The sequence below is a fragment of the Prionailurus bengalensis genome, chromosome D4, assembly GCF_016509475.1.
Source record: "Prionailurus bengalensis isolate Pbe53 chromosome D4, Fcat_Pben_1.1_paternal_pri, whole genome shotgun sequence".
Taxonomy (NCBI): Eukaryota; Metazoa; Chordata; class Mammalia; order Carnivora; family Felidae; genus Prionailurus; species Prionailurus bengalensis.
In genome coordinates, this window is record NC_057359.1 from 91,863,945 (window position 1) to 91,890,093 (window position 26,149).

Genomic DNA, 26,149 nt, shown 5'->3' on the forward strand with positions numbered 1-26,149 from the left:
TGGTTGAACCCAGGTTGCGTGTGAGTGAGGGGCCCCAGGCCCCTTGAGGCTGATAAGGGGATCGGGGCAAGAGTCAGGCCTGGGAGAGGGTGTGGGGAGCAAGCCCGCTGTGCCCCAGATGGTCACTGCTGTCCCACGTGTCCCTCTGTCCATCAGTCAGTCGCGCCACAGTGAGTTTTGCCACGGTCTGAGCCGCGCGCTCGGCCTCTCCCGTGGCTGCCCGTCCTGGCGAGGCCTCAGTTTCCCGGTAGCGCCTTCCCGGAGTGAGTGGAGCTTCTGGGCTTCAGCAGCTCATCCTGGAAACCTGGGGTTCCCCATATTCACGAAGAGTGTGGGTGGAGTTCAAAGGGGGGCATGCCCCACCCTCTGCCCCAAAACCACAACCGCGAAGTCATGGTTGGCGGAACCAGCGAGGTTCTCCGATTTCTGCTGCCGGAGAAGGGCTGGCGCCCTGCCGAGGGCTGCCTGCTTGAGTCCACGCAGCCCAGAAGGCCCGCCAGCGCCCCCGGTCTGCCTCGCTTCGCCCTCCCTGCCCAGAAATGGGTGCCTGGGGGTCCAGATCCCAGGCGCCGGCACCCGGGCTGCCCTGTGCCTCTTTCCTGGTCTGGGGGCTCAGCACAGGGCCCGGGAGCACCCCCACCGCGCCCCAGAGCCCTCTGGCCCCACCGGGCCTGCCGTGGGCACCACAGCATGTAGCCCTCGCCAGCCCAGCAGACCTTCCCTGGTGGGGGATCTGCTCAGGCCAGTGGGCCGGCTGGCACTGCCTGCTCTTTGTCGGCAGTCCCGTGGCCGTGAGGCCTCCAAAGACGGGGCATCCCCATGGTTTGCCCCTGCCCTGGGGGTCCTGTGAGGCAGGGGAGGCCAAGGGCCTGGTCCCGCGGCAGGAGGCCTGAGCCTCCACCCCCAGTTCTGGCTGCGGATGGCGGGGAAGCCTGCTGTTGGCTCGGGAGGAAGGGCGTGGCGGGTGCGGAAGAGAGGAGCCTCCAGAGGCGGCGGAGACCCTGGCGGGGTCCTGATGAGGCTGCTGGTTGTTTCAGCGAGTCCTGTAGGCTCCAGTGGGAACTGAAAAAAATGCCAAGGATATGAAAGGGGAAATGGGACTGGGCCCCGCCCTGGCCACCCACGTGGCCTCCAGGCCCTAGCCAGGGGCTGTTGGCACCGTGGATGGGGTGCAGGGGGGCGGGGGCACAGCTCCTCAAAGAATGGGGGGGCCAGCCCAAGGCGCATCAGCTTGGAGCTGGGAAGGGCGAAGTGTGACCCCTGACCCCGCACAGCCTGGCCCTGGTGGCCTTATGGACACCGTTTACTAGTTGAAGCAAAGGATCGATGTGGGTGGCCCCAGGCCTGTGGTGAGTGGGGGCTGCAGCCAGCCTTGTCTCCCCACGTGTGCAGGGTCTCCTAGGGCTCCCAGAGGCCTCTGGGCTGACTGCTGTGCCCCTGGGAAGCCTGAGGCCGGGAGGGCAGGGATGCCCCCGGCACATGGCCGACAGCCACGGCACTGACTGTCCTTCCCGCCTGGAGCTCCTTCCCACGTGGGGCCCGCCCAGCCTTCCTCACTGCAGTGGCCCTGCCTCAGTTTACCTAGGGCAGTCACCAGTTCTTAGGGCCTGCATGTACACGGGAGACAGGGCAGGTGGCCTGCCACCCACCCAGCACGGTGTGGGCAAGCATGAAAGAGGAAATGCCCAGGTTCCTCTCCCTGGTGCCCTCGAGTGGATCCAGCCACGTGGGGTCCTGGCTGGGCTCCCACAGCGTGGGGAAGGCTGCAGCGGGGGCAGGCCTCCTGCTCCCATGTCCTCAGTGACTCCCGCCTCGTCGGCCCCCTCTGCACCCATGTCGTGCCTTTCCTGAACGGCTCAGTGGCCCCTCTGCCTGGGACCCAGCCGGCGACGTCTCCCGGAGGCCGAGTGTGTGCAGCAAGCTGCCCCTGTGTCGGCTCAGTTTTCCTGACAGTGGCCCTCAGCTTGGCCCACGACGAACCTCAGGCTTGGAATGATTGAATGATTTCCCCAAAGTCACACAGCGGATGGAAGAGGACATAATCCAGGGGCCCCGCCGAAGGCCGTGCTGTCCCCACCACCCGCCTCCGCCCCGTCCCCACCGAGCCAGCGAGCTCTGCAGGGCTGCGCGGGGCTATGTGTCCCGTGTCGCTGGGCATTTAGGGAACGGCGTGTGACGGGTGGGGTCTCCGAGTGGCTCTGGGCCTGTTCCCCCTGCAGCATGCGGGCATCGCCTTGGTGCCCACCGCCTGCTACCCAGAGGCCTGCCTGCCGGGCCCCTGACCTCCTGAGCCTCCACATCTGTATCTGGGAAGGGACGGGGGGTTTTCCACATGGCAGAGGCGAACGTGTGTGGTGCACCTGGGCACAGGAGCCCTCCGCAAACGGCCCCTTCTCTGTCCCCTTTCCTGTGGGAAATGCTCCCAGGCCTGGGGACGGTGCGCAGAGAGTGCCCTGGTGCCACTGGACAGGCCGCTCTGGTCCGTGGCGCCCTCTCACGTGATGGCCCCCAGGGGTTTCTCAGGAGCCCCCCCCCCCCCCCCCCGGAATCCCGGGTGGGGGGGGGTGGGGAGGGTGGTCAGTGCACTCAGAGTCACAGGGCTCCGGGCGGGGGAGGGGCCCAGAGCCACGGGGGCTGGAAGGACCCTCCCAGCCTCCCAGGCCGGCGTGGAAACAGGCATCGGGGGCCTTCTGCTTTGTGTGCTCGGAGCACCAAGTTCTCGCTGCCCCGTGAGAAAGCGGTGGAGGTCGGGGGCCGTGGGGAAGGAAGGAGGTGAGGTTCCCGCTGGCAGGAGGGGCCCGGGGCTACCCGGGGGCAGCCAGGCGCCTGCTGTCCTTCCCCAGAGACGCGCACACCGCCCGGTTTCCGCCTTTGTCAGGGGTTTGCAGAAGTGGGGGGCCGGGGGCCGCCGGGCCGGGGTCCTGGCGCCAGTGGAGACAGGCCAGCCCGTGGGCGCAGCGGGAAGCACCCCTGGGCCCTAGCGCTGCCGGGAGAGCTGGGGTGGATGCAGCGGAACCAAAACTGCTGTGTCATTGCAGCGGCAGCTGTTGCCAGGGCGACGGTGAGGTTCCCACGCTTCCTCCTGGGCAGCATCGGGCTGTCAGCCTCCGGGTGGGGCGGGGCCGGGGCGGGGCGCTATCTGTCCTGCTCTCCTTGGGTCACGTGATCCGAGCTTCCCCCACCCACCCCACCCCCCCGCGGTGTGCTGCCCAGGTGGACCCCAGCTCCCGTTCCTTGCTGTGACCGGGCCTCAGCGCCCAGCTGCGGGTTGGGGGTCCCCAAAACAAAGTGCCTGCCTCACAGGGGAGGGGTGCGAGCTCACGCTGCCCTGTCCAGGGCTCGCTCAGTGATGGGAGGTGGGTGAGAGTCAGGGGGTGTAAGCAGGGCCCTGGGGGGGGTGGTCCTCCTCTGAAGCCATGGGGGGGGGTCCCTGAGGGCAGGGCAGGGCTCAGCGGGGCTGGGCCCTGCCGCTCCTGTGCTGTGTGGCCTGTGGCTGGCTTCGCCCCTCTCTGAGCCTCGGTTTCCTCTCCGCAAGGTGGGGGGGGGGGTGTTCATTGGCGCCTTCCTGTGGTAGGGCTGGTGGGGGGATGCTGGCACGTGCCCCCCTGGACGCCCCCGGTTTTCCCTCCTCAGCTCAGCTCGCCCATGAACCCCGTCAGCAGCAGCGAGGACATCAAGCCCCCGCTGGGCCTCAATGGTGTCCTCAAAGTCCCGGCCCACCCCTCAGGGAACATGGCGTCCTTCACCAAGCACATCTGTGCCATCTGCGGGGACCGCTCCTCAGGTAGGCCGTCGTGGTTGCAGCGGGACCGCAGGACTCCCCCCACCGCCCCCCTGGGCAGGGCGCAGCGGTGCGGGGAGGCGGGCGGCCGGCCGGGTCCAAGAGGGGGCTGATCGGAGCTCCGCAGGCCTCTCACGCCGGGCCTTCTGGTGTTTTCGCAGCAGTGCGATCGCGAGCAGGGGAGGCGGCAGGGGGGACGGCGGTGGGCGGGGCCTGGAGGCCTCCGTCGCGGGGGGGGGGGGGGGGGGGGCGACGGCGAAGGTGGCGGCCTCGCGCCCCTGCACCCCGACCGCAGGGGTGGAGGAGGCCGCACGCGCCCGGGCGGGGCGCCGCGCTCACGGCCCCGCTCCCCGCAGGCAAGCACTACGGGGTGTACAGCTGCGAGGGCTGCAAGGGCTTCTTCAAGCGGACGGTGCGCAAGGACCTGACCTACACCTGCCGGGACAACAAGGACTGTCTGATCGACAAGCGGCAACGCAACCGCTGCCAGTACTGCCGCTACCAGAAGTGCCTGGCCATGGGCATGAAGCGCGAAGGTAGGCCCGCCCGGCGCCGTCCCCGCGGCTCCTCCCACGGCCCCGCCCCGCGCACGGCCCCGCCGGCCAGCCGACGGGGCGCTCGCTCCCTCCAGGGGCCAGCCCCGTGGCTCTCCCTGGACGCTGGGCCCGCCTGCTCTTCGCCAGGCTCTGGGCTTAGCGGGGGCCGCCTCCATCCTGCCCGGTGGCGGCTCTCAGCCCCGCGGGGGAACGCGATCAAAGCCTCTTCGGGTGCCAGTGGCCCAGGGCATGGGCTCTGGGACCGGGGCGACGGCCGAGACTGCAGGTGCGAGATGGGGAGAGGGAGGGTCCTGAGGTCGTGTTGCGGCCGACTGGTAAGGGGACAGTCAGGGACGCCGTGGCAGGGACAGCGCTGATGAGGGGGCGGAGTGGAGCAGGGAGCCCCAGCCGCCACGGGGGTGCCGCTGAGCCCTGCTGCATGCGGGGGGGCCGCCCTGTGCCCCACCTCCCCCTCCCTCGGACCTCCTTCAGCGGGCGTCTCCGCCTTGGATTCGGAGCCCGTTTTATTGACAACCGTTTGTTAGGGGCAGGGGGTCGGGGCAGGTAGGGAAGGTCACCTGAGGTCATTGAAATCGTCCAGTTGTTCAGCCAGACCTGGGTCTGAGCTCTTGACCCCAACTCGCGGTGCGACCTCTGCTCGGCCCCCCCCAGCCGTCCGTGGGCTTCGGTTTCCCGGTCTGCAGGCTCGATGACTCCTGCATCCTGGGTCGCTGTTACGTCTGCCTCTGCGCTCAGTCTCGCAGCCGGCGCCTCACGGGGCTGGAGACGTGCTGCGTGGGGTCAGGGTGTGCGTCTCGGACCTCCTCGTGGGGCCTCCAGTGGGGCCTCACCACCTAGGACCGTCCCCTGGGGTGCCTGCGGCTCTCGTCTCATTTCCTGTTTTACCCCCCTCGTCCTTGTTAGGAAACTTGAGACCCCAGCCGGGCCAGGTGGTCCTGTGGGACTTCTTCCTCGAGGCCACGAGGGCAAGCGGGACGACGGGATGTCCTGCATCTGGCACTTCTTCCGGCCAGGGCGGGGGGGGGGGGGAGCCTCGGGAGCTGCAGCGCTGAGCTGCAGGGGTGGCCGGGGCCTCGAGGAGTGTCTGCCCACCCACCCTTCCTCGGACAGGCAGAGGAGCTGAAGCCCAGAGGGTCCAGGGCTTGTCCGAGGCCATGTGCCAGGCGGGACCCAGGAGGCCCCTGGTGTGTCCGCGTTCCTTTACGCTATCCAGGGGGCCAGAGGAGGTGTGCACCCGGCCCTGGTTCCTCTGGGTGCCCTTTGTAATCAGGGAGGGTTGGCCGGGGGTGGCCCGTACAGCTGTGTTCCCGGGATGGGGACTTGGGGGGGGCAGGCACATGGTGGGTGGTGGATGAGTGTGTTCCCTGGGCGTAGGGCACTGGCCAGATGGCCAGGTGCCAGTGGGCTGGGGGGGAGGCTCGGGCTCCCTTGAGGACACCCCAGCACAGAGCGAGCTCGGGTCAGCGCCCGAGACCACTCACTGGCCGAGCTCAGCACTCCTGGTGCCAGGCGCCACGCTGGGCACTGGGCACGCAGCAGCGAGCCGTGGGCATGCGTCCACTGCAAGGGATTGTCGCGTTACCAGGCGGGGCCCCCAGGTGTGCTCAGCGCTGGCAGGGGACACAGAGGAGGCGGTGACCCAGCTGCAGGCAGATGTCAGGCTGATGCCTTCAGAGCGCAAGGGTGTCGGGTAGACCGGGTGCCTAGCCGGAAGGGATGGCGTGTGCAGAGGCCGAGGGCATCAGCAGATACGGCATGCTGCAAGGCCTGGATGCCATTCCCGGCCCCAGAGAGTCACCCTCCGTGGGTCCCCGGGACTGTCTGCTAAATGAGGATCTCTCTCTAAGGCCCCCTCAGCCTGAGTGTCATCAGACCCCAGCTGCCTGACCTCCCGAAGGTCTGGGAGAGAGTGGATGCTGCAGGGTCCCAGGGCTGGGGAGACCTGGTCTGACCCCCCTCCTGGCACCCACAGTGACTGGGTCTTGTGAGTGGCTGTTAGAAACAGCTGCTTCGCGCAGGGCCTCACTGGGCACCGGCCCCGTCTCCACACTCACTCTAGCCCCCTTGCCCGTGATGTGGGGATTCTGCCCTGACTTCACTCACAGAAAGACGGGCTGCAGGGGTGGGCACCTGGGGGGTCTCCGGGCCAGCACAGGCCGAATCCCGTCTGCAGCCGTTGGCTTGGTCCGGGGTGGCACCAGCCCGTTTGTCTCTCTCGCCTGATGGATAAATCTGGTGCTTTGGGCGCATTCCCGAGGCGGCGCACGGCCCTCGAGACCTGATTTATGGGCCGTTAGATAAATACCTGATCCCGTCAGGGCCCACCTCCCCTTTGCCTCGTACTGGATTTATGAGTCACGAACGTGCGGTAAAAACCCTCCTCCGGGCTCTCTCGTGCCTCAGACGGCACTCTTACCCATGCTTTCCCGTGTGTAGCCCTGTGGCAGGGCCCAGGCCACAGCCTCACCCTTGGGAGGGGTGATCAGTGGCTGCAGTGTGGCTTTAGTGCTGGCCCTGCACGGGGCTCCACAGTCTCCCAGGCCAAGAGGCCTGTGACTGGGGACTGGGGACTGCCCCCAGCCCCCCCCCCCCCCCCCCGAACTGGTCCTGAAACAGCTTTCTTCCTGTCTGCTGCCCTGGGGACAAGGCTGCTGCAGCGGGACCGTGGGCCGTAGGGGAGCGCGTAGGATGTGAGGTGTTGGCTTCTAGGCTGGCCCGGGCTGCGGGGCCCGTCGGTGAGGCCCTCGATCACGCCTCTGTCACGGGTGAGGACCCAGGCGCGGGCCCAGGCAGCGCTGTCCTGTGCGGCACGGGAGGGCGCGGTCGGGGTGGGCACGGGTGGCGACGGCCCCGCCGCGTGCTGGCTGATGAGGGGCGCTGCGGGCAGGCAGATAGCATCTGTGTTGGGCAGTGCCGGGGCCTGCACGCACCTGCACCACCTGGGACTCGCTCCACGGCATTCCAGGGGGGGAAATGCCAGCCGTCCGCCAGGCTGAGCCCGGGCCTGTCTGCTGGAGCACGCGGGGGCAGGGCTCGGGGGGCCTGCTGGCGCTCCTGGTCCGATGGGGGGATCCGGCCCCCACCAGGGGTGGTGCTGTTCCAGGCTGGAGGGGTCGCCCCTCTGTATGCCTCTCTGCTTCCTTCTTCTTCCTCCAGGAAAGCCTCTCCCTGCTTCCTTCCTGCCTCCCTTTGCTTTCTGTGCTCCGTCTCCCAACCCAAAGACCGGGGTGCAGAGAGGGCAGTGCCGTGTGTGTGTGTGTGTGTGTGTGTGTGTGTGTGTGTGTGGTTGCTCTCGAGTACAGACTCCTTGACTGTCCTGGATTGAGTCCCGAAGGAAGGGAGGGAACGTGTCCCCTGAGCTAGAGAGCCCCTCCGGCAGGACACCCCCTCTCTGGGTCTCAGTGGCCCCGGCTAAAGAAGGGGCGTTGGGCCAGGCCTGCCTGTCTCTGTGCTGGAAACAGAGGAGGCGGCGGGGCTGGGTACTGCTCCCATAGCCACCCCGTCCCCTGCCTGGCTTCCCGCCCAGCCCCCATGGCCCGCAGGGGTGCAGCGGACACGGCAGTGGGTCGGGGAGGCCCCCGTTCCCCAACCCCCATGTCAGCGTCTCCCTTGATGCCTGGGACCCCGCTCTTGTCCGGTGTGGAGCCCCCCTCCCAGGCGCATGTCTGGCGGCCCCCTCTCTGGTCTTCCCGGGGCGGTGGGGGGGGGGGGCTCAGGCCCAGGGCGGGGGCGGGGGGTGGGGCAGGGAACGAGGCCCTGTGCTCACAGACGCCTCCCGCCTGAGGCTCCCCGGCGCTGGCATAACGTAAGTCAAACATGACTACGTCTAGAAGGTGACTGAGCTGGCAAAACATAAATCCCCGGGCTCTTCCCGCCCCCTCCGCCAGCTACAAATACAACCATAATATTTATAATGATGCCGCTCAGAGGTGCTGGCCCTCCACGGCTTCAAAGTACTTCACAAAGCATTGGCTAATTAATTCGCGCTGCCCCCGCCGAGGAGGCAGGTGCTGGGGACCCCCACCCGCCGCTGCCACCCCGGGCGCTGCCCCCACACTCGGGCCGCCCCGTCCGCCCGCCTGTGCAGTGGGAGGAAATCTGTGACCGGCGTGTGGGGAGCGTGGGAGCCAGAGGCGGGAGCGCCGTGCGGGGCCAGCCCGGGGCCGGGGCTGCGGTGCTCCCTCCGGGGCGGGGGGAAGCAGGGCCACACAGCTGGCAGGGGCAGGGCCACGGCGCCCGGAGCCACCCGCTGTCCTGTGAGCTCAGCCGTGCCCCCGTGCTGCTCTGGACCTGCGTCCCCAGCTGGAAGAACGAGGCAGTTGAGCCAAAGTGCATGCCTCTCGGCTGTGTGCTGGCCCTGAGGGTTTCGGATTGTGCCCAGAGCACAGACCCCGGGACCACCCCCCCCCCCACCCCGTCCCCGCTCAGGGTCTCGGGGACACGGGCCTGCCTGGACTCTGTGTCCGTCACCCCAGCTGCTGGCTGCATCAGTCCGTGCACGGTGGCAGCAGGGTGACCACGAGGAGGTGCCCTGCCCCAGCCCGGCACCTGCCACATGTTGGGGTCTGGAAGCCTGGCTGGAGAGGGCCCACGTGCCCTCTCCAGAGAGCACGACCGTGCCTCCTTGCCACCTGCCCGCCAGCTGGAGCTCCCCCCGCCCCCCGCAGCCCCCACCTGCTGTCGGCCTTTGGGAAGCGCCAGCCTTGCAGAAACTCTGACTTGGGCCTCCTGCCTGGCTCCTCGGCCCAGCTGCTGCGATTTGCAGGTGCTGAGCTGGCCCCCGTCCTTGAGTCACATTCTGTGAGTGCAAAGGCCCTCTTCCGTGCTCTGGGTCTCAGAGAGTAGCCTCTGGCACGGGGTTGGCTCTAAATAGCCACCTGTCAGTGTGGCAGACATCGCCTGCCCTCAGGGAGCCCTGCGGGGTGGTAGAGAGGTGTCCGTTTGGGCTGTCAGGAAACTGTGGGCTGTGCTCCGGGAACGAGGCAGGCCTGTGGGACCCTTGGGGCCGGCACCGTCAGGGAGCCCTCATGCCCCCCGGGCTGGAGCGGCGAGAGAGGAACGGGGGCTCATGGATCCCCGGGGGAGGGCTGGTCCCCAGGAGCCATGGCCTTGGGAGGAGGTGGCAGGTGAGAGCCGAGGCTGGGCGGGGAGGCGCCAGAGCCACGGACACCTCTTCCCGCCCTCCTCCCTCCTGCCCGTCCGTTGCATTTGCCAGACCCATCAGGAAACCAAAGGGGAGAGGACTTGGTAAGGCAGCCCGAGTTCGGGCCCTCAGAGCCAGGGCAGGGGGGTGGGGTCTGGAGGTTCAAGGAGGTGGTCTCATGACAGCTGGCATCTGTGAGACCCGGGGACGTGCTGTGCCCCACAGAGATGTCCTGGAGGGGAGAATGAGCCCATCTGAGGCCCAGGGGGCCATTGACTCAGGAAGCCCCAAGCCACGCTGCACCTTCCGCTCTCCAGAAGGCTCTGCCCCAGGACATTGGAGCAGGAAAGAGGGCGCTGATCGCAGTGCCCTGAGAGTGTGAGGGTGTGAGGGCGGGATGCCAGGCTGAGGTCTGCAGGGCAGGGGCTCTGAGCTGGCTTTGGGAATACAAATCGGGGACCGGTCAGCGATGGGGAGTGCGAGACCCGGGTGGCACAAGGAAAGGCCCGCTGGAGGAGGAGGGTCTGGCCAGCATCCTCGGGAGGGCCGTGAGGCCCCCTGGCTGAGCCCCCACCTCCAGGGCTGGCCGGAAGCTGGGCACTGGTCCAGAGGGCCTGCAGCGGTTGGAGTCAGCTGACCTCAGCTGGCCCCTATGCAGGAGCGTGACCCGGGGGCTGCAGGTTCGGCTCCCTGCAAACGTCACTGTATTTTATCTTCGTGCTCTACCCACGGGCCCCCCAGCAGCTGGCCGTTCGCCAGGGCCTCTGGTGCTGCAGCTCTGGGTGCGATCTAGGAGCCGGACGGTGGGGGTCCGGGTCCTGCGATCCCGGAGCGGGACAGTGAGGCAAGCTGCTCTGAGTCGGGTGGTCTGGGCACCCATCCAGGTGAGGGTTCTGAGGGGCTCTTGAGGTTTGTTGGGCACTTGGTTCGGCAGAGTGGCCTGCCGGGTGCAGTCATGGGGGCTGCGAGGGGCCGAGTCCGAGGACTGTGTGCCATGAGCACCGGCCCAGGTCTCAAAGCCCTCGGGTTTCCAGTAAGGGAGTGAGCTGCCTGTACCCCTGGGGTGCTGTGGGGGACCTGGGCCTGGCGTGTGGGGCTCCCCCAGCCCAGGGTTATCTTCTGCCTCTTACTGGGAGCCCTCTGGGCTTGGATGTGGCCACAAGAGGTGGGTCCAGCTCTCTCGGTCCTCGGGGCCTCCCGGGGGTCGGCCTGCCTCTGGGCTCTGCGGCGAGGGGCTGTTTCCAGGCCCTTTCTCTCAGCTTAGATGGGCCCGGGGACAAAGGTCTCCGTGCTACACTCTTGGAAGTCCCCTCACCAAGCTCCCACTCTGTGATGGGGTCTTCAAGAAACCGAGGGCCTTGTCTGGGGGCGGGGTGGGGGGCTGAGGAGCCGGCCCTGAGGAGGTCGAGGCCACCCCAGGGGCCTGGTGGAGGGGGACCATAGGAGGGCGGGCTTGGGGGAGGCTGCTGTGACGGCATCTGGGCATTCCCGACACTCCTAGCTGGCTCAGGCTGAAACAGTGCCGTGTGGACAGCCCTTCTGGCCCCGCACCGGGCTGCCGGCTGTGACTTTTCCCTTCGGCTGACTCGCTTTCCCCAGTCCAGGGCCCTTAGTTCTCTTACTGGAGAGGAGGGGTGGAGGTGGGGGTCCCCCAGGAGGCTGTGGCAGCCCCGAGGAGCCATCTTGGGTGCTTGTGGGGCTCTGGGTGGGGTCCCACAGCCTGACCCCTGGGTCCCGGCCTCTCTTGGGAAGGGCAGTTTGAGCTTCATGGACTTTGAAGTCCGAGGTCTGTAAACGCCCATCCGCACGGTGCCCTGGCGTCCTCCCTTCTGTCCACGTGGGTCTGCCTCCTTCCATCGGCTTCTCTCCCTGGGCTCCCAGGGACTGGGCCATGCCCTGTCCACCCATCTGCTCAGCCCTCCAGCCCCAGGGCTGCCCCATTCCCCACCGGGCTGACCCAGGCCATCCTGGCTGATGCTCCGGGTTGGCATCCAGCTCCTGGTCTCCCCTGGGCCCCCCTTTTCTTTCTGCAGCTGGATGGGACTTTCAGAGACGTGTGTCCTATCCTGTCCCTTTTCTGTGGCACAGGAACTTGCCCCTGCTCCCGTGTACCCCTTGTACCGGCTCTCCAGCTGGTGTGAGAGGCCCATTCATCAGGAGTATCTCTGATTTGGCTCTGGGCCTTTGCACACGCTGCCTTCTATGCCTGAACTATTACCCTTGTCTTTCGTGCCTCTTTACTTTTCTTGCCGCTTCTTCCGGGCAGCCTTCCTGGCTTTGTCTGAGCCCATAGTCCATCAAAACTCTTCTCACTGCACGTTAGGCTCCCTGCTGAACCATCCGTCAGCTGCACGAGAGCTGGGCCCCGGGTGCCCTGGCCTGTGTATGCCTGGCCCCAGACAGGTCCTGATGTGGAATTAGCCGGACGAATTAGCGAGAGGCGGGTGTGCTCTGTGAGTGTGTGTGGCTGCTGAGAGGCAGAGACCGGGCCGTGGTCTGGCCCTCACTGGCCCTGGCGGGTGTGCTGGCTCGGGGCCGACACGACTTGGCCCCTGGTCAGGGGGGGGCGGGGTGGGCGGGGTGGGGGCACTGCCCAGGGAGCCGCGGGCTGACCATGGCCTCCCTCACCCTGCAGCCGTGCAGGAGGAGAGGCAGCGGGGCAAGGACCGGAACGAGAACGAAGTGGAGTCCACCAGCAGTGCCAACGAGGACATGCCGGTGGAGAAGATTCTGGAGGCGGAGCTGGCCGTCGAGCCCAAGACCGAGACGTACGTGGACGCGAACATGGGGCTGAACCCCAACTCGGTGAGCGCCACCCCTGCCCACGTGGTCCCCCCCTCCCCACCGGGACCGCAGGGGCCGGCGTTGCCTGGGGACCGCTGGCCCCTGGTGAGCGTCGTGGGCGAGAGGCCCCATCTGTCGTGGGCCGTGCTGACGCCCGGGACCCCGCACGTGCTGTCCCGCCCCACGGGGCCTGCAGCCCGCGCTCAGCTGGGTGTCGGGGGTCCCGTGTGTGCCCCCACGTGGGGTCAGGGCTGGGCCCAGAGCCTGTGGCCCCGAGGTGGCACTGGCCTCTCTCCCTCCGTCCTCCGCCTGGCTCACCGCGGCTCCCACCGTGCTGGACACGCCCTGTTTGTCCACCCGTGCACCGCCAGGGCCCTTGCACGTGCAGCTCTCTCTGATTCCTCCTCTCGCGTCTGTCTGGGCTCAGGGGTCTCTCTTCCTGGGGCCCTTGCCCCCTGTGGCCTTCCTCCACGGCCCCGTGAAGGCGGGCCTGGCCCCAGGGCATGGCTCAGAGCTCCCTTTACGGCCCCCGGCACACGGCAGCCGGTCGCGGGGTGCATGGTGGGTTAATTCTCTCTCCCCGCCACGAGGCCGGGGCTGGCGTCTGAGCTGCTCCTCGCCGCCCGGCCCCGGCCAGGGACCCCGCCTGCCCGCGGGTGCTCGCACACAGCCCTCACCCTGGCTACGCGTGTCCCGTGTGCTCACGAGGCCCCGGCACTGTGAGGCCGCCGTGGCTGGCCACCTGGCTTCCCCGGACCCCCGTGGGGGCGCCCGGTGCCCAGGGCCACAGCCCCTGTCGGGCCTCCGCTCTGGCGCCCAGCCGGGGAGCAGGTGCACGCGGGGCCCGAAGGCAGGCGTCCGGCACTCTGCTTGTGGACCGAGCCCACCCCTCAGGGCCCCGGGAAGGGGGGGCCGGCTTCGAAGGGTTCACGGTGGGACAGAAGCTCCGGGACAAAATCGGGAGATAGACCAAGGGCTGCCAACGTTTTTCTTCCGTCGAGTGCAGACGTTATTAGGAACAACCAGCTGCCACCTGCTCCCCCTGCCCTCAGAACCGGCCCGGAGCTTCGGGCCGTGCCGAGGGCTGGCCGCATTGGGGGGCGCCAGCCTGCCTTTCTGTGGCTGGCCTTGTTACAGCTTCCTCTGGGTCGGCCTGGCCCCCCTTTGGACAACTCATTTGGCCCCGTCCCTCAGACAGCAGGAGGGTGGCTCACTCTGGAGTGGCAACTTTCGCGCCCTGGGGCCGGGACGGGGCGGGGCGGGGGGAGGGGCCTGCTGTCATCTCTTGGGACACGTGACCTGTGCAGCCAGCTGCAGAGGCCACTGCCTGGGAGTGGTTCAGGGGCTCCGCTGGGCCCCTCGTGGGCTCCTAGGGGGCCAACAGCCGGTGGCCAGGGAGGCTGGTTCCCTGGGCTGCCTCCAGGAGCTTTGAGGCTCCTCCACGCGCCCCCTGCTCCGCACGGCTTCCCCGGGCCCCTCTCCACCTGACGGGGCCGGAGGCGCAGAGCCCGGCAGGGGTGGCCTCGGACAAGGCTAGCTACTGGGTGTGTCGCCCTCGTGAGCTGGGGACCCCGCGCAGGCCAGCCTCTGTGCCAGTGCGGATGATGGGGGTGCTGCGTGGGGACACATGTGCCCTGAGTGGAGCCTGGCCCCCCGGCTTCTGGTCGATGTGGAATCTGCTGCAGGGAACGCAGGAGGGAACACCCACCCCCACAGGCCAGCCCTGGGCAGCAGAGGGATTTTGGGGTGAGGGCAAGTATAGGGGTGTGCTGGGGGCCGTCACCCTGGGCTGGGGGTCCCATGAGCCCCAGAAGCCCTGGCTGATGCCTGTTCCTACAGCCCACGTCCCCCAGCCCCTTCCTACCTGGTGGCCTCTGTGACAGTTTGTCACCTGGCTTCCCATGCAAGCCCTCAGCAGGCCCTTCCCGCGGGACCCCGGGTGTTGAGACTGCGCCTCCCTTTAGGGCAGATGGCCGCTGTCTGGGGAAGCTCCTCAGAGGAGCCTTTGCCCCTGCCAGGGGGCCCCGGCCCTTGTGGTTCCCGGAGCGATGGATTTCTGCCCCCCGCCCCCCCGCCTCAGGACCCGAGGCTCCGCCTGCCAGGAGCCTGGGAGGCCTGCCTGCGTTTCCTCATCGGTGAGGATGAGAGGAGAGGTCCCTTCTGGCTAGAACTTTGCAGAAGGGGCTCTGATGCCTGCATCTGGATACCGTCTCCACAGCCGGGAGGAAGAAATGGCTCGGAGGGGCCAGCACTGTCCCCCGCCCCCCGGGTCCCCCCGGCCCAGCTCCAGCTTCACACCTGCCTTTCTCTTTCCCTGACTGCGCCACAGGGTCACCGGGCCCCGCACCGAGTGCTTCAGACGGCAGCGTTTTCACTATCTTAGGGTCCTGGTCCTGGAGGTCTGCGGTCCCAAATCCGTGTCTGCGGACTGGGGTCGGGTGTGGCAGGGCTGGGTCCTGCTGGGGAGGACGCCCCCTTGCCCTTCCGGGTGCCGGAGGCGTCCTTGGCTCGCGTCCTTCAGCGAGCGTCTCTCCTGCTCACTGTTCCCGTCTCTGACCCCGTCTCCTCCGTCGTCGTCCCACCGGGGCATGCCCCCAAAGGCAGATGTAAAGTGGCCCGTTCGCACATTGGTCTTGCGGCCTTCCTCAGCCCGGGGCAGGTGCCGCGGGGGGGGGTGGGGTGGGGGACCTGGTCCGGGCCTCGTTCCCAGCAGGGCGCTCACTGTGTGCCCCTCCCCCCGCCCAGCCCAACGACCCCGTCACCAACATCTGCCAGGCAGCGGACAAGCAGCTCTTTACCCTGGTCGAGTGGGCCAAGCGGATCCCGCACTTCTCAGAGCTGCCCCTGGACGACCAGGTCATCCTGCTGAGGGCAGGTAAGTGGCCGGTCTGGTCGGGGCCGGGGAAGGCATCGGAGGGGAGAGGGCATGGGCCTCGGGGCCCCGTGGTTGGGACGCCCCATCCTCCCGCAGCGTGGGGCTCCCTGCCCCGTCTGGCCTCGCTCCACCCTCCCGAAGGAGGTATTGGGTTTGGGGTCTCTAAGCGGCCTGCTGAGAGGTAAAGCGCTGTCTGGGGACCTCTGGAGAGGGTGAGGGGACTGTGACTGTCACGGGCTGCCCCAGTGAGGGAGTTGTGTGTGTGCCCTGCCCTCTCCCCACACCGAGGCCTCAGCTCCTTCTCTGGGTGGGAGCGTCGGCACTGGGGTTCAGCTCGGGCCCAGTTCCTGACACGTGATGGGCGTGCCGTTTTCTGCCGTGGGACTAGGGTCCTCAGAGCAAGTTCCTGCCAGAGGGACAGCAGGGACCGGGGAACCAGCTATGCTGGGCCTTCCTTCAGAGGGTGCTGGCAGGGGCACCCCCCCCCCCCCCCCCCGCCGCCAGCCTCCTGCCCCACCGGGCCACCTGCACGTGCTGGGTGGTGCTGTGTCCACCGGCTGAGGCCGTACCCCGACCCCGGCCCTGCCCCCGGCTGGGCGCTGAGGGAATGGCAGAGGGCAGCCGGGCCCAGAGGTGGGAGGGGACCAGGCAGGCCACGCGGGGCAGCAGGGAGAGCAGAGTGACTCTTGAGTGATCCCACGGTGTCAGGGCTAGGGCCGGCTGGGGAGGACAGGTGCTCTTGGGGCCGGCCCTGCCCCCAGCCTGGCGGGGAGGGGAGGGGCGCCTTCTCCAAGAGCTCCCACTCTAGTTGGAGCATAAAACCCAACACCCAGAGCCATCAGGGGAAGGTGGGCAGAGGCCCACGTTCTCGACCTGACTCACTGTGGTGGGGTAACCCCTGCTGTGCCTCAGTTTCCCCTTCTGTAAAACGGGGCTGCTCCTGGTTTTGTTGTAGGATTGTAGTCAGCATTGAACGGGATGGTCTGCGTGATCCCGTCTGCCACGGGGCCCGGAGCCTTCCGAGCCCTTGGGAGTGTGGCTGTGAATTTCGCCGTCCTTGGGGAGGAGGCTCCGGGCTTCCCAGTTACACAGGACTTCTCAGGGCCTTTATTGCCCCAGTTTGTGCCGCAGAAGAAAGAGGCATTTGCCAAACACAGGTGCTTGGGAACCTTGTCCCTGTGGCACGCTCGTGTAGGGGTTCCCCGACCACACTCTGGGATGGTCCTGTGATAGAGCGTGCTGCCTTTGGATGGCAGCCCCATGGGGCGAAGGGCGGCCCCGGGGCCCGGATGCAGCCGCGTGACCCTGCGCCCTCCTCCCCCCCAGGCTGGAACGAGCTGCTCATCGCCTCCTTCTCCCACCGGTCCATCGCCGTGAAGGACGGGATCCTCCTGGCCACCGGGCTGCACGTCCACCGGAACAGCGCCCACAGCGCCGGGGTGGGCGCCATCTTTGATAGGTGGGGCCCCCGGCCCACACTCCCGTCCCGCTTAGCGTGGGTTCCGTTCACGCGGGTGTCAGATGGGGACACGGAAGTGTAGGGACGAAGGTTCACGTCTCCCTAAGTCTGTCAGCGAGGGGCACCCAACAGCCGCAGCCTAAACATTTTGATTTATTTCCTCCCGGCTCTCTTTACTTTATTTTATTTGAAAAAATTTTTCTAACGTTTACTCATTTTTGAGAGAGAGGGGGAGAGAGAGAGAGGGAGAACGAGCAGGGGAGGGGCAGAGGGGGAGGGAGACCCAGAATCCGAAGCGGGCTCCGGGCTCCGAGCCTCGGCGCAGAGCCCGACGCGGGGCTCGAACCCACGGGCCGCGAGATCGTGACCCGAGCCGAAGTCGGAAGCTTGACCGACGGAGCCACCCAGGGGTCCCCTCCTGGCTCTCTTTAAACTCCTGTGCTGGGGATGGAGCACTGCACTTTCTGAAAAGGAGGAGTCACCGTCTTACAGCAGCTGCTGTGTTCTTAATACGTGGAAGCCTGAGGGCGCCCTGCCGTGTCGGCCGCTGCGCCTTCACCTCCCCGCACCCCTGCGCTCCGTAGCACACACGCAGGGAGGCAGCGCTGGCGGGGGTGGCTCCACACACACAGCTCCCTTGTGCTCCACCCGGCAGGGTGGACAGGAGCTGCCCGTCCCCGGCTGCAGGCACCTGGGTGTCTGGTTGAGCCAGCTGCAGAGGAGGGGCTGGGAGAGACGTCGTAGGGTCCCCGGGGCGGGGGACGCAGCACGGGAGCAGTGAGGGAAGGTGGTGGCCGGGCTCCCAGGGAGCCCGAGTATGGGAGCCCTGAAGTCAGAGGTGAGCGGGGCCCCCCGGCCGTCACCCACGGGAGAATAAACGCAGGAACCACGCTGCCCTGTAGGGCAGTTCCGGTAGGACCAAGAAGTCGGCCCTCGAGCTCCCCGGGATGTGTCAAGTGCAAACGGACTGTGGCCACGTACCCTGGCAAATGCTGGTTTAAACAGCATACAGGCGTGTCTCTGCTGCAGGACTTCTCAGGGCCTTTAACAGGCTGATGTACAAGGTGCCAGCAAAGGCAGCTGCGGGGTGCAACCATTGTCCACAGGGGCCTTCTTTAGAGAGGATGGCCTGCTGGATCTGCTTTGCTTTAGGAATGCAGCCCCAACCCTGCACCCAGCCGCCAGTTCTGTGTCACAGCTGCTAGAGAGGTGACAGCGACAGAGGCGTGGGGCTGTACCCCGCGTGGGCCCAGAGCGGCATCGGAAGGAATCTGCTCCTCCTTGCCCTTCGAGCGAATGGAACGGGTGACCCCTGCCTCAGGGCCCCGCTGGCCGCAGCAGAGGTGGTGGGGCGTGTAAGCGCCTGTCCCCTCCCACTCTGTCCCCGAGGCTCCCTGGGATCTTCCCCTCTCCAGCCCGCAGACCCTTGGGGGCTCCCCGGCTCCTCAGGGTGAGCATCCAGGTTCTTCCCAGGCCACCGTCCTTGGTCCCCTGTGGCCCAGCCTCGCCAGCCACTTGCCACTTCTTGGACACGGCCGTCGAGTTCTGGGGGCCAGTGAGCAGGCCGACGAGGTCGGGGAGCGCAGGCAGCCCGGGGACCCAGGAGCCCGCTGCCCGCTGGGGCTGGGCCAGCTGAGGTTGGGTCGGGGCTCCGCCCTGTGACAGGTGGCGTGGCTTGGTCTGGAAGTGAAGCCCCCTCGGGCGGCTGGGAGGGAGCAAGGGGGGCCACGTCCGGGGGACCCACAGGAGCGGTGTGGGTGCCGTGCGCCACGGCCCTGCTTTGAGCCGTGGGGAGCCGTGGCGGCGGACTCTTCCCACCGTGTCCGGGTCCCTGGCTCCCCTCGGTGCAGCTGTCACAGGTCCCTTCCTGGCAAATCCCACCTGCCGACCGTCCTGAGAAAGGAAAGGGAGCCGCCGGTCCCCGGGTGGGACCACACGCGGGGCGCGGGGGGACGTCAGGCCCCGGCCGGGCGGCCCCCCGGTTCGGCCCGGCCGTTCTCGGCTGTGCCCGGCGTCCACGCCACTTCCCGAGCGAGCCCTCTGGGGAAGCAGCGGGGGTCCCCGGCGAGGCCACGGCCTGACTGGGACCGCGGTGCCGCGTCCTCCGCAGGGTGCTGACGGAGCTCGTGTCCAAGATGCGGGACATGCAGATGGACAAGACGGAGCTGGGCTGCCTGCGCGCCATCGTCCTCTTCAACCCCGGTACGGCCCCCCCTGGCACGCCCCGGGCGCTCGCGGCCCATCTCTCGTGGCCTCTTCCTGGCGGAGCGGCCACGCCGCCTTCTCCTCGTGGCTCTCGTGAGCGTGAGAACGTGGCGGCCTCCGCGGGCAGTGGGGCTCAGTGACTCGCGCTCCTCCGCGGTGCGGCCGGGCCTGTGGCCGAGCCCTCCGAGCCCCGCGTCCGCGGCGTGGCGCCACCGGCCGCCAGAATCCCGGTCGCTGGAAGCGGCAGCGTCTTCGTGAACTTCCAGTAGGGAAGGTCTGGAGCCCGGACGGTCTGCTGGGGGCGGGTGGGAACGCAGGGGGGCAGGCTCGGGGCCGCCGCGGGCTTCTAGGGAGGGGTGGGCGAGCTGGCCGGGCCGTGGTGAAGGCGGGGGCGGGGGAGGGGGTGGGGGGGTTAGCGGGCCCCCTGCCCTCCTGCCTTGCGGCCGCTCCAGTGCTAAGGGATCCGCCTGTGGATCTGTGAACGTCTCCTTTAGGGGAGACCCCATTTCTGTGGGGCATTTTGTCCCCCGGATTTATGCTCTAAGCCTGTGATCCTGCCAGCATGGGAGGCCGGGCCACACATCTCGGCCCCGCCCGGTGGGGTCCCCGTTCAAGTTGTGCGTGGCCCGGCCGCTGGTGCCCCTTCGTTGTCCGAGTCCTGGGTGTGGGGCTGCTGGGGACAGGAAGGAGATGGCTGGAGCTGGGGCCTCCTCAGGGCCTGGGGGCGCTGAGCTAAGGAGAAGCCTGGCGCGTCCCCGAGAGGCCCAGGACCCCAGGCCTCCTGTGGCATTCAAGCCGGGCCTCGGCGCACCTGCCGGGATGTCAGGCTGCCGGGGCAGTGCTGCTGTGAGCGCCCCCCGACCTGGGGCCCAGAGGCGACCCGACGGCGGGCCCGTCCCGTGGCTGAGCCGCTGTGGGGCCGCGGCGGCTTCAGACGGCTCCAGCCTCCGGCCCCCAAGCCATCAGGTGGGACCACACTTGGCTGGGACCAGACCCGGGGCCTCGTGAACCCTAGCGCGATACCACCAAGGGCTGGCTGCTGCGGGGAGAGATGGGCTCGTCGGACGTTGGCTTGTTGGGCCTTGGGAAGCCCCAGGAGACAAGGAGGCAGAGAGGACGCTGGACGGAACTGCCTGGCCCGGTGGGCTCCGACTGGTTCCGGGAGCCCCACGACTCTCACCCAGCTGAGCCCCGGCCCGCCCTGTGCGCCTCGGATCCCACCGGCGGGCCCCGGAGGCTTTGGTGGCTGTGGTCCCGGGCATCGCCGTCCACGGGCAGAGCCCCTTCCGGACCGGGCTCCCGCCCTCAGGGTCCCAGGACTCGGGTGGGGGGGGGCGGTCCCCTTGTGTTTAAGCCCCGATGGGGAAGCTGTGTCGCGAAGTCCAGGGATGGGCCCGAGGTCCCGTGGCCAGCGAGTGGCAAGTCGGGACCCAGAGCCCGCCCGTGGCTGCCGGCCTCGTCCGAGCGGGGAGCTCGCCTGAGTGCCCGGGTGTCCCGTGCAGCCTCCCGGGCCAAGGCCTCTGACCCGCAGCCCCTTCCCCTGCAGACTCCAAGGGGCTCTCGAACCCAGCGGAGGTGGAGGCCCTGCGGGAGAAGGTCTACGCGTCCCTGGAGGCATACTGCAAGCACAAATACCCTGAGCAGCCAGGAAGGTGAGCCCGCGGCCCTGGCCCCCTGCCCCGGGGGCCCTCGGGGCCTCACTCCAGACCCCCGGCCCCAGGCCGGACGGCCACCCGCTCTCCCGCACGGCCGTGGGAACTAGAAGGCGGCACCGCCTCCGTCGGGGAAGGTGTGCGGAGGGCGGGGACCCCGCGGATGCGCTGTCACACCCCTGTAACTCACCGGAAACGGTCCGCACGCGGCAGGTGCTGGTCTCCGCGGGGTGTGAAAATGAAGCCCGCGGTCTCCTCCGCCCCGAAGGGAACCCCTAGAGGCGGGGCCTTTGCGTGCTAGCCCCCAGCAGGGACGGGGGCCAGCGCAGAGCGGGTGCTTCCTAAACGTGTTCAGAGTCTGCCTCCCGCCTGACGGGGGCCACCGGAAGGGCTGGGCCTCATTTCTGGGTCCACAGTGCCAGCCGCACAGGAGGTGGCTTGGTGCTGCTGTGCCTGTCGTCCTCCTCTAGCCCCTCCCTCCGGAAGGGCCTCTCCTGGCAGGGCGTGTGCCCCCCAGCCCGGGACACCAGACCTCCCTCTCCCCCGCCCGCCCCGCGGTGCCCTCTGGCTCGCGCACCCGACTGTGCCCCGCTCCCTCCCAGCCTCATCTGGTTTGGTTTAAACTGAAACTTCCCGGGGAGGATGGAGGGCAGGCCTGCTTGTTTTTCCTGGCTGCACGCCGCAGCCCATCTCGCCAGCTCAGCAGAAAACCGCTTTCTCTGGCCCCGGTCCAGCCTCTATGCTGCGTTTTTGCTTTTAAAACGTGGGTTGCATGGCAGCCAACCCCAGGGCTTTCTCCCCTGAAATACAGACGCTGTGAATAGTTAACGAGGCCCCGCAGCCCCTCGAGGGTCCGTGTGGTTGCTGGGGGGGGGGGGCAGCTGTGGACATCCCCGGAGGGGACAGGGCACTATCCTTGGTGGGAGAGCAGCTAAGCCTGGTGTCCCTCCTCCAAGAGCCCCAGCCTTCCCCCTTCCCTCCCCCAGTCAGTCTGCCCCTCCCCACCCCCAGGGGCCGGGCAGGGCCTGGGGATCATGCCTCTGGCCCAGCTCCAATAGAGCTATTTCTGGGGAAGGGGTGGGCGTTGGTATGGGGCCCCTCAGGATGCCAGCGCTTTATGGGGTGAGGCTTGTTCGAGCACAGACCTGCTGCCCGGCCCACAAACGGCCCCACCTTAGTCCCCCGCTGTGGCCAGAGGCACTGCTGATACTCAGATCCGTTTTTGTAGCTCTCTCCCCGACTTAAAATCCTGCCGTGGCTCCCTATTGCCCTTGGAGAGAGCCCACATATTTTAGCTTTCCCGTAATGCCGACTCAGCCTGCGCCAGCCCAGCCACTGCCTGGCTCTGATTCTTCATCCCAGGTCTTTCTTCCCTGGATCTTCCTACGGGGTCTTTGTGTCCACCCCGCCTGTTCCCGCCTGCAGGCCCTGGCCGGCTGAGCGGCCCCACCTCCCCCTCGGGCTCAGCACCGCTGGGCAGTGGGCGGTGGGCGCAGGACCAACCTGGGTCCCGTCCCCAGGCGCCCAGCACGCGGCCACCGCACAGGGAAAGGGGGAGGGGGGAGGGGGGAGGGCCGCCCGCTTCCTCTTCCACGGGCCCTCCCACAGGTTCGCCAAGCTGCTGCTGCGCCTTCCCGCTCTGCGCTCCATCGGCCTCAAGTGCCTGGAACACCTTTTTTTCTTCAAACTCATCGGGGACACGCCCATCGACACCTTCCTCATGGAGATGCTGGAAGCTCCACACCAAATGACTTAGGCCCGCGGCCTGTCCTTCGCACCCGCCTGCTCCCCCACCCCCGGCCTGGCCACCCCGCCTGGCCGCCAGCTGCTCGTCCCGGCCGAGCCCCGTCCCTGCCCCTTCTCCGCCTGGCCTGTTCGACGTGGGGGCGCAGCCTGCTAAGCCTAAGAGTTGCCGAGGCCTCCTTACGTTCGGGGCAGCGCGGCTCACCTGGCCGCCGGCCTGCCCTGGAGCTGTAGCAGCCGCTGGTGATTGGAACATCCCGCGCCACCCTCCTGTGTCTGCAGTGACCCCTTCGCCGCCCGTCAGGTGCCCCCCGGCCAGCGCGCCCCGCCCAGCGTCAGTGGCGGGGTGCCAACGACCCCACCTGCACCGCCCCCGCCCCGGGGCACTTGAGAGGGGCTCTGGGGCCCCGGGCTCCCCTTCCGTCGCAGGGACGGGCCAGCAGCCCCTTCCCAAAGATGGCTTGCAACCTCGCCCCCGAGCCGACCGGAACGGGAACTGACCTCCGTGCAGGGTTCTGGGGCCACCTCAAGGCTGCCGGGACTGGGGTCACCCACCTTCCCACCTCGGTTTTCTCTCTGCATCACCCTGGTTTCAGCTTCTTCGCTCGCACAGCCCCGTCCGACCCAGGGTAGCCAGACCCAGTGCGTGGCCCGTCCTCCGTTCTGCCTTCTGTTTCGGCCTGTGAGGAGGGGGCCTGTGAGGAGGGGCGGGCTCGCGCCCGGTTCCTGGAGGGCGAGCCCGCTTCCCGGCCTTCCTAGAAGTCCCGGCCACGCTGGTGTGACTCAGCTGACCTCGCGGGCAGAGATGGCCTCCGGGGAGGCCCGCAGGGTGGGAGGAGGGGAGGCCCGCAGGGGTGGGGGGGCATGGAGAGCCAGAGGCCCGGCAGGACGGTGGGGCTGCTTCCTGGAGCTGCTGGGAGAGAGGCCCCCTTTGCTGGCTGGCTGTTGTGTGTAGGAACCTCTTGGAATCGGGGACGTCGCGTGCCAGCATCCTCGGGCCTGCGGTTAGATGCCCCTCGGGGACAGCCAGCCCGGCTGCTGTCTTGCCTGGGCAACAGCCTTATGTGGGGCTCCATCGGACACCTGCTCCGGCTCATGGCTCCCCATTCCAGCCCAGCACCTGCTTCCGTAGCATCTCTGCGACCCGGGCAGGGGCGCTGCCTCCTGGGCGGGGGTGGGGGGGCACGTTCCGAGCTCCGGGGGTGCAGGGGCTCTCTCAGGTTGAACCGGCTTCTTTTGCACTGTAATGCCCTCCCTTTGGTCTGAGTACTTTCCATTCTCACGCCTCATACTCCATGAACCCAGCGTTTGTCACTAGTGGGGGCCTGAGCAGGGATGGGGGGTGAGGGGATGCAGACAGCTCCTGCCCTCTCGGCCCTTGAGGGGATGACCTGTACCCTGGGCGGGGGCGGGGGGGGGGGTTCCTGAGGCAGGATGCGGAGAGGCAGGCCTGCTGGCCCTCAGGCCTCCGTGGGGAAAGTAGCTGTGGCTCTTTTCCTTCCAGAGTCCCCGGCCAAGCTGGAAAGTGAGGCTCCGGGCAGAGGCTCTGAGGTGGCACAAAACCCTCCTTTCTCCACTGTCCATCACGTGGGGAGGTGTCCCCTGCTAGGCAGGCGGCAGAGGCGGGGTGTGCTGGGGCCTGCCCAGCTCCCAGACGCTCCCCCAAGTCTCAGCAGCCTTTGGGGGCTCCGTTGTGGCCAGCAGCGACGCAGGGACGCTTGGGGACTCCCTCGCGGGGTCCCCGGTCGTGGAAATAAATGGTAGACTGCCCGTCGCCCGGCATCCCTGGTGCCTTCTGCACCCGGTCCTCCCCACCCCGCCCCCTTGGGCACGTGGGAACGTCATCGTTCTGGGCCCCGGGGGCCCCGGCTGTTAGTCCGTAAAGCACTGAGGCCCCCGGGCTCCCGCTGCCTCGACACCCCCAGCCCCTCTGCGCCCCGCCCCCCCCACAGCCCGCAGGCACAGCGTCCCAGGCCCTTGGGCTGCCCGTCTCTTCCATCTGTCTGCTGTGCTTGTCATCCATCCAGTGCCGTTTGAGAAGGCGGTAGATGGGGAGACGGCCCGTTGCTCAGTAGAGAGGTGGGATTTTTACGTGACCAGACCTTTAATAGTATTACCAATCTGGTTCCATTAAGGTGATTTTTTTGTAATTATTATTATTATTATTATTATTATTATTTTGGTGGGACAATCTTTAATTTTCTAAAGATAGCACTAACATCAGCTCGTTAGCCACCTCTTGCCCGTCCCGCCTCGGCCGGGCCGGACGCCGCCCGGGCCCCGGCCTGCAGGTGCCTCCGCGCACTTGCTCCGCGGACTCACTGCCCCGCTTTGACATGCAGACGGGGTTCCCACAGCAGAGGAGCCCAGATGACCGCGTCCCGCGTCTGCAAGGTGTCCGCAAAGCCAGGCTCTGGCTTGCCCCCCCCCCCAGCCCCCGTCAAGTGTCTCCTTGGAAGCCAGCCTGCCCTTGTCACCTGGAAACACACGGTCGCTGGGGGAAGATGGCCCCACGCCCTCGGCTTTCCAAGTCTCGGCGTTCCTAGAGGATTCGGGCCGGCGGCAAGCATGGGGAGCCACGGCAGGGCTCCCTCCTCTGCGGGGGGCCCCTAGGAGGGCCCGGCCGGACGTGCAGCCAGTGGGTAATCAGCTGATGTTGTCCCCATCACGGAATTCGGGCGCGTGGCCTGGTCCCTGCCCTCGCAGGGGTGTGGTGCAAAATGTCCGTGCTGTACAGAGAGGAACTGCGTGGAGCCCCACGCCGTCGACACGCAGCACACGCGTAGCAGTTACCACGTTTTGTTTTCATTTTTAATCCAGACTTTCCCCCTCCTCCCGTGTTCCCGTACGTTTGCTTCACGTGAGCAAGTAATAAGGACCCCTCCTTTGGCGAGATCCGGGTTCGAACGAATATGTCGAGGCAAGGAGTGCATCTATTTTAAGATGCTTTGGAGCGAGCAGCTTCATCGGTCCCCCATCCTTAGCCATGCCTTAGCTGGGACGCGTAGCTAACGCTTTAGAGAGGTTGACAAGTACGTACAGAGATAAAATGTCTAAAGCATCGGGAAAGGTAAAAAAAAAAAAAATCTATTTTTGTACAAATGTAATTTTATCCCTCATGTATACTTGGATGATGGGGGGGGGGTGGGACCTGTTTTGTTTCTGCTTCTGGACACGGAGGCGAGAGCTTCCCCCCGCGAAGCCTGGGGCGCGGCGCACGGGCTTTGTACGAACCGCTCTGCGCAGACGTCCCCCTCGGGCGGGGGTGGGGCGGAGACGTTCAAGGGTTTTCTTCCCCTTCCGAGAGGTCTTTAAAGCCTGGCGGTGTCCCGCCCCCGTTGCCAGCCGGCCTTCCCGAGACTCTGTTTGGCTGTGAACTTCCTTCCCTGCGTGATTGTTCTCTGAACACCGCCACCGCAGGTGCCGGGCACGGACGAACAACGGTGTCAGAACGTGGAAAGAAACACAGAAAAACTGAGAGGAGAAACAAAATATGAGCGTTTAAAAATACATCCCCGTTCGGTTCTCGTTTGTTCGGGGGGCGGGGCGGGGGGCGGGGAGGCCTCCCGCTTTGGGTCTAGAAGTCGGCCGCGCGAGGGGCGAGCGGGGCTTCTGGCTGCCGCGGTGGGGGGGCCTTCCCAGGTCTGCTCGGCTCCGGAGCCCCCCGGGGGCCGGGCCAGAGGTCCGAGAGGGCCCCCCCACATCCGTGGGCGCCGGGCAAGCGGCCACCTGCCTTGCCCCAGGCTGCCCGAGCCCAAACGGGGGAGCGGTCCCCACACAGGCCACAAGACGAAGGAGGTCACCTCGCTGCCCCGTTAATAACGAGGTGATGACACCCCGTCTGCTGCGTCCCGTGTGATAAATGCTCTTCGCGTCCACGCTGCCTGCGGGCCGGGCCAGGCCACGGTTTGGAGGTGGTGCCTGTGCCCTCCCGTGTACCCTCTGTCCAG

The 26,149-nt window shown here is 67.4% G+C and overlaps 1 protein-coding gene across 7 annotated transcripts in view; it reads left to right on the forward strand.

The window, feature by feature from the left end:
* Positions 1–25,709, forward strand: part of RXRA (retinoid X receptor alpha) — a 95,427-nt gene extending 69,718 nt beyond the window's left edge. For 5 of the 7 annotated variants that reach the window (XM_043566528.1, XM_043566527.1, XM_043566531.1 and 2 more), the window contains exons 3-10: positions 3,634–3,784; positions 4,138–4,317; positions 12,117–12,286; positions 15,011–15,140; positions 16,467–16,599; positions 18,710–18,801; positions 20,351–20,456; positions 22,065–25,709. In XM_043566528.1, coding sequence (XP_043422463.1) covers positions 3,634–3,784; positions 4,138–4,317; positions 12,117–12,286; positions 15,011–15,140; positions 16,467–16,599; positions 18,710–18,801; positions 20,351–20,456; positions 22,065–22,212 — 1,110 coding nt within the window. In that variant the 3' untranslated portion in view covers positions 22,213–25,709. Of the gene's footprint in view, positions 1–3,332; positions 3,357–3,633; positions 3,785–4,137; positions 4,318–12,116; positions 12,287–15,010; positions 15,141–16,466; positions 16,600–18,709; positions 18,802–20,350; positions 20,457–22,064 lie in introns of those variants that run through there. The other 2 variants (XR_006295069.1, XM_043566529.1) reach the window with 2 other exon arrangements.
* Positions 25,710–26,149: the final 440 nt, after the last annotated feature.